This window comes from Heloderma suspectum, chromosome 6 (assembly GCF_057233095.1).
Source record: "Heloderma suspectum isolate Gila_16-S chromosome 6, 16-S_ref, whole genome shotgun sequence".
NCBI lineage: Eukaryota > Metazoa > Chordata > Lepidosauria > Squamata > Helodermatidae > Heloderma > Heloderma suspectum.
In genome coordinates this window covers 68,474,343-68,486,413 of record NC_139463.1, presented here as the reverse complement: position 1 = coordinate 68,486,413, position 12,071 = coordinate 68,474,343, and the positions used below count along the sequence as shown (strand labels likewise).

Below are 12,071 nucleotides of genomic sequence, written 5' to 3'. Positions count from 1 at the left end.
CCCCACCCACCATTGGAATGTGGCCCCAGAGAGCTTCTCTGAAATGCTAAAATTCAGTCCTCCAGCTGAAAAAGGTTAAACACCCCTGGGTTAAACACTCAGTGTCCATCCCAGGCGAAGAGGGTGTGTGTCTGGGGAATGGAAGTGCATCTGGGGCTTGTATGCCCTACTCTCATGGCAAGTTTTTGTATGAGCCAGGGCCTATGCACATCTATCCATAGCTGACCATGCTGCATCCATCACTGCAAAAAAAAAAAGGGGGGGGTATGGATCACATGGATGAGGCATCCATATGTTCAAATGTGCACACATAGTCCCTGGCTTGTACAAAGCCTTCTATTATAGATGTGCACAGAACTCAAGGCTTGCTCCCACACTCCATTATGTGTGAAGCATACATGCTGGGACTGCATGAAAAAACCATTCCAACATATATTAAGCTGACTTTCTATTGGCTTGGTTCGCATGTAATGACAACCCATCGCTTTAAAACTGATGAGTTATTGGGGGTGCACAGGCATGCTGCCTGCAGCGTGCCCACCTCATCCCGCGCCCGCTTTACTGCACAACCCATGATCGGCTCCTTTGTAGGTTGTGTAGCATGGTGTGTGAACCTGGACCATTGGTGTTAACCGCTGGGTTGTTTAGCCCCTAAACAATCCAGTGGTCCAGGTTCACACACCACGCAACACAACCTACAAAGGAGCCAATTGTGGGTTGTGCTGTAAAGTGGAAGAGGCCGGCACACTGTGCACATCCCCACAGCACATTGGTTTAAAAACCAGTTGGTTGTTGTTACGTGAGAACAGCCTCATTGAGTCAAGCTACTAGTCCATCTAGCATAGTATTTATTTTCTACTTTGGAAGTATTTCCGACAGCGGTCTTAATTCCCAGCCCTACTTTGGAGATGCAACAACAGCAAACAGAATCCAACACAATGGCACACCCCGCAAGGAATGCAAAAAAAAAAAAAGGCAGTGGGGCAGGCCAGAGAGGTGTTTCACTGAACAAAAATCAAAAGTTCCAATGCGTTTTAGGCCACACGTAGGCTCTTCTTCAGGGAAATTAAGTGTGACCGAATTCAGTGATGCTTGTTCTTTGAACTCCTACAGGTGGTCCAAAATGTGTTAGAACTGTTTATTTTTGTGGAATAGAACACTTCTTTCGCATACTTTGCATATGCCAGTAGGGGTGTATGGATTCCCCATTGTCTGTTCCGGTGGGGAATCCGTGGGGGGGGGGGAGGTGATCCGTTCCTCCCCACGGAATGCTCTGGAGCAGCTCCGCTCCGCGAGGATTCTGTGGCGGGGGGAAACCGGCTTGGGGGCCGCTTACCTTCCCTCCTGCCAGCCAGAGCCGTTCGCCTCCTCCCTGTCCCTGCTGATTGTCATGTCTTTTCTTTAAAAAACAAAAAGGCGATCGGCAGGATGTGCCCATAGACTTATACACAAAACAGAGCTGTGAATCTTGCGTATAAGCCTATGGACACATAGACTTAGATGCAAGATTCATGACTCTATTTGCCTCTAAGTCTGTGGGCACATCCTGCTGATCGCCTTTTTTTTTTCTTTTCTTTTTTTAAGAAAAGACATGGCAATAGGCAGGGACAGGGAGGAGGCGAATGGCTCTGGCTGGCAAGAAGCAGCCGAGTGCCATTCAGCCTCCAGTTCTCCTGGAGCAGAGGTAAGTGGTCCCAATCTGCTGTGGATTCCTGAAGCCAGATTCCAAAGAATCCGGCCTCATTTGAATCCACAGCGGATTTCTCTGACATCCCTATATGCCAGGAAATGAACCCGGGACTTTCTGCATGCAAACATGCGCTCTGCCACTGAGCTGTGTTCCCTTTCCTCCCATACACGACAACTGTCACAACTTACAGCACAATCCTATGCATGTTTAGACTAGGGATGTTGGAGGAATCCATCCAGGGGGTGAAGCTCGCCAAACTTTCATCAGCTTGGCCCCCCAGACTTCGGCTAACTTTCCTGCGAGCTGGCCAGACTTGATCCGCATCAAGTCAGGCCAATTCACAGATTTCCTTTTTGTGTGTGCATAAAAAGCAATTTCCGAAATTTGCAGCTGCAATTTACTCAAATTAAAGAAGTCGCAATTTGCACAAATTATGCAAATTGTGGTTGTAATTCATGCAAATTGCGGCCAAAATTTGTGTAATTTGTGCAAATTGCTCTTTACACAAAAAAAACCTTTAAAAGTTCCCATATTATGGGAAGAAACCCGTGGCTCAGATCACAAATACAAGCTGAGTCAGAGGCGCTGCAGAAATCTGGCGAGCCCGAAAAAGACTGGATTTCCCAGTGACAGACATCCCTAGTTTAGACAGCTAGAAGGCATACAATTCCCAGCATGCCCCACCCAGCCATGCTGGGTGGGGCATGCTGGGAGCTGTAGGTCCTTTTTCTGTATAAACATGCATAGGATTGCACCTTTAAACTCTGAGTAGCAAAAGGAGCTGGTTACATGGACACACACAAGGATTGTTGGTGACTGAGCATTCCCCCCACCTAGTTTCTCCCCACAGCCAAAACCCAACAAGAAACATGAAGCTCAGTCCCATTCAGTATTAACCTTCTCTACCCCACCCTTCCTTGCTCCGAATTTATTTGCCGTTGTGGGGGTGATCTTTTTTGGCTTCAGGAGAAAGACTGCAAAAGGCAACTCTTACTCTGCACAGTTTCTGGCATAGCTAGCGTCAAAAGAAGGTCCTGAGTGTTCCACCCACCCGAATGTCATCGGGGTCAAGGCTGTGCTCACTCCACGCGGAGGTGATGCTGCTGTTCAGGTAGGAGCCCGAGCGCCTCAGGTCCAGCTCATCCTCGTACACCTCAGTGGCAATTTCCTCCCGCAAGGGCGACCCTGCGTGCAGGAACTACATGGGCGACATGCAAGCGGGGAGGCTGAATTTCTTTCAGGAGTACATTACAGGTAACATTGATCTTACATTTCTAGCCTGCCCCATCCCTCGAGTTCAGGGGGCGGCATAGGGAATGAATACAGAAAAAAGGTCTTTCTCTCTCTCTCTCTTTCCCCCCTCCCCCCTCTAGGCTTGGGGCCATCCAATTAAATTGACAGCATATGGCCATGACAAAAAGAAGATTGTATGTCTTCATGCCGTACATGATGGATTGACCTGGTTTGCACAACACAACAGCCCATCATGGCTTGTTTTAGGGTTATGTGAGGGTTGTCCATATAGGGATGGGCAAGCTGGGTGGTCGCCCAGGTTGCCAAGCTGAGAGGGGCACCAAGCTGAGCTCAGAGGCTGTGTTTTTTAATGCAGTGAACTAGGGTGGCATAAAGCAAGTGTCCGTAACCTTTCTTTCAAGGTTCTACAGGTTGTTTGGGTACTAACTACAAAAATGATCTTCCTTCAATTACCTTTCAAGTATTTTTTCTCAGTTTCCACTTTGATGTCATTTGTGCTAGGTGAAAATAAGTGGAACACAGCTTTACTTTGAGGCAACCTTACCGAGACTGTAAACACTGTAAGAACTCTATAAATAATAATAAAATAAGGCCATAAGCTGCAGGAAGTCAGCTGCATACCTTTTTATTTATAATTGTTCTTTACTATTTTTAAAGATACAAAGAATGGATCTTCTAAAATAAAAAATGCTTACCAAAAGATAGGAACTGCTACAAAACAAAAATATTATAGGTAAAACCTGTGATAGTTCTGCTGTGTTGCATAGTGCATGCCCACTGCTCAGAATGTGGCTTTTTGAACTTTGGTTTGTGCAAACTGAAGCACAGCTGCTGAGAGATCAAGGTTTTGAGCAATGTTGTTTTCGCTGGCCATCACACCTGCACCAGGCCCCATAAACCCTCTGGGTGGCCCTGGGAAACTGACTATTGGCGGGGAGGCACCAAAGGTACTCCCTGCCGAGGGCACTATTTATCTTAGGGTTGGCCCTGTGCACCTGGCATGATGCAACAGACCCTGTGGGTAAATTAACCTGTGGTGGGCTGCCATGTTGTGCGAACCAGCCAGCCCACTGACTTATGGAATTCATCACCACGGGATGTTGTAGTAGCTGCTGGCACAGAAGGTTTTAATAAGGATTAATGGTTCATCTCTGGTTGTTAGCTGTAATTAGGGATGGAGACACCACCGTGTTTCCAATCCATGTCCATTTTGCATGTATTCACAAATCTGTTCCATCCCGTTTTTGTATCAGTCTGCAATTTTCCTTAACAAAAACCTGCATGAAACTGTGCATAATTTTGACCATGTTTTACCCCAGAATACGCTCTTGTGCGCACTTTACCCAGAGTATGCTCTTCTGTGCACATTTTGGTATGTTTGCATGTCTCGTCTCTTCCAGGTTACGGGGCCCCACTGAGAGTGCCATTCCTAATGGAGCCACCAGCCGACGCCATAAGAACTTTGCACAGCTAATATGCTGCAAATATTTAGCTCTTGTTCAGAGAAGAAAGATTGGAATGTATGTCCTTTACCAGTATCATACGTCAAAAAGGCAAAATAGAAAATGAAACCTGACATGAAGTTGACTTAAAAAAAGCACCACCACCACCAGGGTTGTGTGATTTTTAAAGCCTGTCTTGTGATTTACTTTCGGGGTAAATGGAGAAAGAGGGAAGAGACACGGTTCTTAATTTACTTGAAGGATTCTGTTCGTTCATACCTTTGGGATGAAAAGAAGCGCCAGCGTCATTGTGGTGGTGACGTGTGTGTGAATGAAAAACAGCAGCAATGTCCAATCAGGGTGCAAGGAAGGAACCATTAAAAACCTAGAGCCAGAAATAGATGAGGTGGGGTGGATTGGATTGGAGAAAGAAAGTGGTTAGGGGAGTTAGTAATGCATTCCTTGGGTGTTTCCAGACAGAGGGCTTGCACGATAAGAGCCTTATCTGGAAACACCCCTTGTTAGAAGGACGGCAGGTTAGAGTAAAATGTGTGTGTGTGTGTGTGTGTGTATACACACACACACACTTAATAAACAACAAGATTCAGTTGAATTTGGAATCCTCTGCTACCAGAATTAGTGACCATCTTAATATAATTTATTATTTAGCACTTTTGCTACACACTTCACATGCTTTATCACCGCAATAAGGCTAGTACTATTATCACTCTAATTGCAGATTGATTTATTGATTTATTGATTTTATTTCATTTCTATACCGCCCAATAGCCGAAGCTCTCTGGGCGGTTCACAAAAATTAAAACCAAACAACACACAATAAAACAATTTAAAATATATAAGTTGGAGTGTGCTGAGCTCTGAGATGAAGGCCACCTAGTCATTCTTTGGCAGAGGTGAGATTTGAGCAAGGCTGGCCCTGAGGCAGAGTGAGGCACTCACCTCAGGCAGCAGAATGTAGGTGTCATGAAGATCCAGGAAATGGTTAGTTATTGAATCTGTTTCTATTGTCTAGGTTTGGCCTTGCCACTTTTACAGCTTCAGACTGTCTCCTTTGCTATTGTAAGTACTTACTGAGGCCAATCAGTTATATCGACTGACGATCCATGTTTTTAAATACTAATTATTAGTGAATAAATATGATATATCTTAAGCAGGAATGGGATACGGAACTGGATTGTCCCATTTTGCCTAATCAATGGATCGCCACTTTAGCGTCTGTATCTGAAGCAACTATGGATCTCAGGTTATGCCTTATTCAGCAAAAACTCTTGTTCCCGGTCTGTTGGACGCCACAACATCTGTTTAATTAGGGTTTCTCTAAGTCGGCTAATTCTTGGAGGTGTAACACAGCTAATGCTTCTTTTAACCATATGTTTTGGCAATGCCCAATAATTGCCTCTTTTGGGGATGAGGTTATTATATGGATAAACTTCGTATTGGAACACTCTTTAATATTTACTGATGTACATCTCCTTTTAAATTATCTACCTGCTTCCTGGAACTTAATGCACGGTGAGCGCAAATGGATTCTCTGCACCCTTCTGATAGCTAAAAGATTGGTATTACAACACTGGAAGGAGAAACGCTCACCTCCTATAATGCAATGGATTGAAGACCTTACAATGTTTTCAACATTTGAACGGGTGGTGTATAGACGCCACCTACAAACAGATACTTATTTGGATATTTGGTCCATTTTTGTTGAAGTGTATGTATAATTCTTAAGAAGTCCTTTTACTGCCAGGGATGAGGAGAGGGGCCTATGGGATTTTCTGCTTCGTGTGCCAAAATAACTTGGCAGGTTTTGGCTGCTATGCTCCTCAGGGCCAGCTCTACCATTAGGAAGAGTGAAACAGTAGCTTCAGGTGGCAGATGCTGGAAGGTGGCAGCAAGGTGTTGGAGAAGACAGCGATGTGCCATGTGACCTGCCCTGCGCCCCCTAAGCTAGCCTGCTGCCTTCAGGTGCAGTGGAGGCAGCTGTCCCATCCCTAGTACTGAAGTAAGATTCAACTGCCAGTCAGTTGGCTTTTGTATGTGGAATGGGAATGGGTGCCACCTTGTTCTTTACCTCAGGCAGCAAAATGTCTTGGGCCAGCCCTGATGCCCTTTGATTTGGGTGGGTGGGTGGGGGGCACCATTTCCTGCTCTGCCTCAGGCAATAAAATGACTTGGGCCGGCCCTGGATTTGAAGCAGGGACTTTCTGGCCAACATTCATGCTCACAGCCCCTACGCGACACCAAGTTGCATCCATCTCAGACTCTCAAAGCATAACTGCCCTGGGTCCTGCCATGACCGCAGCTGTTTGTCCGTCCTCACCTGACAATGTGAAAGGCCGTGGAAGTTATCAACTCGTTGTGGAGGGCGATGCCCATGTAACGGGGCTCGTGGAAAGCAGAAGGGACCGTCCGTGTGGCGTAGCAGAGAAAACTTCCCCAGAACAAGAAGAGCATCTCAGCTGGACAGCAAAAGAGAGAAGGATGAGGACAGATGAGTAAGTCCCATGCGGTCATGTTCTTGACGCCAGCCTTGTTTATCCCCTCCCAGTGGCTAGTCCTCCTCATCCTGAGGGCTGCCTCATGTCTGACCTCAAAATGCTGGAGGCTGACAGTGGTGTCTCAGATCTGAGAAGGGCACTTTGGGCATGCTCAGAGGTACTAGCTCTAAGGATGCACAGAAAATAAATCCTGTTTAATGTGTGATGTGGGCGATTTGGGCACCAGGGTCTTCCCCCAGCCTCTAAAACGGACTCTGGGCAGTGACTGGCATCTTCCACTCAAGTTAAGCAGGGACTGGTTTTCTGTTCCATTTGTCTCTGAGACCTCACGTATGCCTGGTGACAGCTCAAAGGTGAATGTGTGTGTTGCTAAAATCATTTACTGAGAGGTAGTGCAATGTAGCCGTTAGAGTGTTGGACTGGGACTTGGGAGATCTGGGTTCTAGTCCCCAATCAGCTATGAAGCTCACTGGGTGACTTTGGGCCAGTCACTAGCTCTCACAGGGTTGTTGTGAGGATAAAATGGAGAAGAGGAGAGTCATTTATGCCACCTTGGGCTCCTTGGAGCAAAGGCAGGATATAAATGTAACAAAGAAATACATTCTATTGCATTATGCATGCACCAGTGAAGCCTTGCTGTGAACAGCGCCTGCGTTACAGAGTAAGGGTGGCAGGGGAGAGAGAGTGAGAGAAGGGTGATAAGTGGTGGGTGGCAGCAGGGGGGGAGTCATTTACTGGGAGAGTGTGGGGATGGTGTTTAGGAGGGAGGGGTGATGGGGAAAGAATAGAGGAGGTGGGGAAAAGAGTGGGAGTAAGGGTTAGAATCAGAGGGGAACGGGATCTGGGGGCTCCTTCACACGGAGCTTTTATCCTACGATTGAGATTGCTCACTCACAGAAGTTTACGGGTCCTTTTCATGAGGTCGTCAACATCCAGGGCACATCCAGAGGTATTTCTTGTGTATTCCATCTCAAAAAGATCCGGAACTAATGAACTATCTTTTTAAGTCGGAATGTTATGCAATTAAAACAGCCACTAGATGGCACTGTTTCATTGAGATCTATGGAACCTTGACAATGAAAAGCTTCCCCTCTCAGCAATCACCTGGTCGCCATCTGGGAGCCCACGGAAAGGCTCCACAGTGGGAGGACTGTGGGTTTTTACTTTAATGTAAAGGCAGCCACAGGTTAGGAGGGTGGAAGAGTGGGGTTAGGATGATGTATGGGAGAAAAAGAAAGAAAAACTTGCAATAGAGACAATATTAGGGGAGATGTACCTAAGGTGATATGAAATCCCTGCATGTGAGGTGTGACGCGGAACGGCCATTTCACACATGCAAGTCGCCGCTTGATGTTAACCCCTTTGAGGGATGAACGTGTACGTGTGAGCCCCTCCTACGTAAACCTAGCTAGACAGAGACGGAGCCTCCACTGGGTGAAGCGAAGGCAGGGACTCCTACGGCGAACCCCCAGTGGATGAAACATCATCCAGCCTGCTAGCCAGGCCCTTGGCGTGTCGGGGCGGGCAGAGGAGCACATCGCCCCATGGAAGGTGGTGACGAGGCAGCAGGATCAGGCCAAACGTTAATGATCACAGCAGCTTGCCTTCTGGTTTTGGTGTTTGCTGCAGGAGAAGTGGATCCCAGACCAAGGTGAGCCTCTGCTTATGACAGAGAAGTAAGGCAGGCCATGGCCTGGATAAAAGTTGAAGGGACAGGGTCACCATTAGCCCAGGCTACAGGGCACAGCTCTGAGGCCCCAAATGATAGTGCGGCAGCAACAGCAACACCAGATTTCCTTATTTAGAAAACATTTACAGTAGAGGTTGGGGCGGTGTGGAGCAAAGCTCCAATTGTGCCTGACCACTTCAATAATCTTTTTTTTTAAGGAAATAAGGTGTTAGCAGAGAGGGAGAGTGACCAGGTAGTGGGCAAGGAACAGGTCAGTCCTTCCTTCCTTCCGTCCGTCCTTCCTTCTCTCTTACTCTCTCTCCCCCTCTCCCTTTTTCTCTTTCTCCCTCTCTCCCTCCCTTTGTCTGTCCGTCTTTCTTTCTTTCTTTCTTTCTTTCTTTCTTTCTTTCTTTCTTTCTTTCTTTCTTTCACTTTTTACAGAGGTCTGCCCAGCACACCAGACAATTTCCATAAAAAGTCTGCTTGAGAGAGAGAGAGAGAAGGAGCCAACCTGTTTGTTTCTTCTCCCGCTGCCTGGTAAGGGGGTGTGGCGGGCAGCATGAGTGACCAGGGTGGTGGCAAGAGAAACCCAGGGCAGCCATGTGGGGGGGGCGGGAAGAAAGTGGGATGGTGGAACGCTCAGGACTATGAGTGGGTCCTCCAGAGGGCATCTTGCCCAGGGCCTCCTCAACACGGGCAGCACCACTGCTAAGGAAGAGGGGCCTCCCCAGCACTCAGAAGACACTTTCCTGATGGAGCCAACTTGGGGCTCAGCCAGTACCCCCTGCCCACTTCCCTTGACAGGAGGCAGGTAGGTAGGACCGCAAGGGTGATTGCAGTAATCTTCTAGTCTACACTCCTGTATCTCCCTCTAGAAAAGGTGGTGGTGGACGTTGGGAGGAAATTGTTTGCCCCTAATCAGATGATGCAAAATAGGTGCAATTCCCCCCGCCGCCCCCCTTCACCTATTCTGGGACTGAGCCCTGCCACCGGCTTCGGGGGTTCCCGGTCCTCACCCACAACCATCATGTAGTCCCAGCGGTCGTGGTCGCAAATGTAAAACTGGAGGCCCCTGGTGGTCTGGGAGCGGACCACCGGTGGGATGTTCTTCTCTATGTTCTCCAGCATCCCAGCCGTCCAAGCTGCTAAGAACCAAAGCACCAAGAGCAGGATCAACGCCAGCATCTTCAGGACCCGCCCGCTGGTCATGTATGGGACTCGCTGGGCCGTGCGGGAGAGAAAGACCTTTAAGACCCTGTGGGATAGGAAGGCAGAGGTGGTCTGAGGAGGAGGATGATAAGATGGACATACCCTAACCAACTGCCCTCCATACATGTTAGACTATATGTTCTATCATCCCCAACCAGCATGGCTGAGATAGACATAAAGGGTGCTGAAATATATAGCTGCCCGGATATGTAGCTGCCCTAAGATGGTCTTCAGAGACCCTTCTTTGGGAGGCTCCATCAAATGGGGTGAGGCGGGTGGCTGCTAAGCAGAGGGCCTTTTCAGTGGTGGCACTTTGGTCTGGAATGCCCTCTGCAGAAACACTTTCCTGGCGCCTATGTTGTGGGCTTTTTGGTGCTAGGAGAAGACCTTTTATTTTCCCAGGCTTTTTAGTCCTGCAGACTTAAAAATTGCATTAGTACATTTTTAGATCTATGCATTGCTGCAGGCTTTTACTTTGGTGTTCACTCTGGCTTTATTCTGTTAAATGTATGGTTTTTAAATTATGTTTTACTATGTTATTGTACATTATGATTTTAAGTTTGGTTTTGTGAAGCACCCAGGGAGCTTTGGCTATTGGGCAGTATAAAAATATAATTAAGTAATAATTAAGTAAAACCTTTTTCATAGCTGAGGTGCCAGAAGGAACCTGGCTGGCCACAAAATCGCGCAGCACAAAATTAGCTTCTGGAAATCATTTGTCACCAGATGTTGGGTTGGCCACTGGTACGGCTGGCTTTTTTAAAAGGTTCATAAAGGCAAAGTCTAATAACTACGCTAAGCAAAGAGCAGAACTTCCACATTCAGGAGCAGGTACCTGACGGAAGACCAGCTGTTGAAAACACACAACAGATGTCTACCAGCATCTTGCCAGCTTTCCGACAGCTTAACCGCTCAACAGACATAGGCTGAATGCACCGTACGTTACTTTAAAAGCAGGCTCATTCGCTTTGGAAGCACTCATTGGTTTTTGGTCAGGCGCACACTCGTTTCGCTCCAAGTGGAGCTTAGGGGAAAGCTGCTGTTCCTGTTTGCTGCATAATCTAGCAATGTACCACACTGATGGGCTGGTAATGGGCAAGGTCATCCACCCACTTTCCTTCTCTCCCCAGAGGTGCTGTTTAGCCTTTAAAATAAAACTGCTTTTTTTGTAACGGGAAAAAAAGTTCGGGGCGGAGAGATGAATAGACATTTAATTGAATAAACGTACATTTGATGCTTTTAAAATGAAGGTGAATAGCCACCTGAAGAATGGGGGTGAGTGGCAAGAGAGGCTGCTGAATCAACATTCAATTTGCTGGCCGTTTGCATATCAGTCAAATGGGTTGCAAAGGCAGGGGAAAGTTGGGCTCAAGGCACAGAAGAAGAAAATGCAGTAAGTCCCAACCCATATTTATAGCTATGTGCATCCTTAAACTGGTTTGATAGTCACTAGGGGGCTAGGGCTCTAGCAGACTTTTCAGCAGCCTCACCAAACTACAATTCCCATGACTCTTTGGGGGGAAGCGATGAGAGTCAAAATGGCATAAAGCATGGTATAGGTATACAGTGCAGTTATATATGAGTTTCTCTGGGGTATCACTCTGACCACTGTTGGAGGCATTTGTTGTTGTTGTTCAGTCGTTCAGTCGTGTCCGACTCTTCATGACCCCATGGACCATAGCACGCCAGGCCTTCCTGTCCTGCGCTTTCTCCCAGAGTGTGCTCAAGTCCATATTCATTGCATCAGTGATGCTATCTAGCCATCACATCCTCTGCCGTCCCCTTCTCCTTTTGCCTTCAGTTGTTGGAGGCATTATACTGGGCTAAATAGACCTTTGCTCTTACTTTCTTCTTTTTCTCTTTTTTTATGATTCACCCCTCCCTTACAGGTATTCTTACCTGTATAGTTTGAGGGCAATAGTTCCGTACACGATGGCAAAGCCCAGCATGCGCACCCAGCGGAGGACAATACAGCGAAAGATGCTTGGCTTGAAGTAGAGGATAAACACCTGCATGAAAAGAAAGGATGGGAAAGGTGGCTGGCATGTGGATCAGGTCTCTTCCCGCCACCCCAAATGGGATCGTTTCACATGCATGCGTTCAAAGGACATCTGCTTTTCCAACTCAGCTCTTCTAGCCACTAATCAGTAGGAAGGCATGGTTACACCTCCTCATTTTGGGGGTGGGTGGGAAAATTGCAGCAGACAATTCTGATAGTTCTCCTGGTGGCCCAAGCCGTGATCTATCTCACCAGCCATCTCCAGAGAATCCTAAATCAGCTATCAGAACAT

The 12,071-nt window shown here is 47.2% G+C and overlaps 1 protein-coding gene across 1 annotated transcript in view; it reads right to left on the bottom strand.

Annotated features, from left to right (window-relative positions):
• Positions 1–12,071, bottom strand: part of GPR179 (G protein-coupled receptor 179) — a 59,808-nt gene that overhangs the window by 6,964 nt on the left and 40,773 nt on the right. The window contains exons 6-10 of the mRNA XM_084804728.1: positions 11,680–11,789; positions 9,588–9,826; positions 6,725–6,863; positions 4,666–4,771; positions 2,742–2,888 (exon numbers count right to left, since the gene is read on the bottom strand). Coding sequence (XP_084660854.1) covers positions 2,742–2,888; positions 4,666–4,771; positions 6,725–6,863; positions 9,588–9,826; positions 11,680–11,789 — 741 coding nt within the window. The remainder of the gene's footprint in view (positions 1–2,741; positions 2,889–4,665; positions 4,772–6,724; positions 6,864–9,587; positions 9,827–11,679; positions 11,790–12,071) is intronic.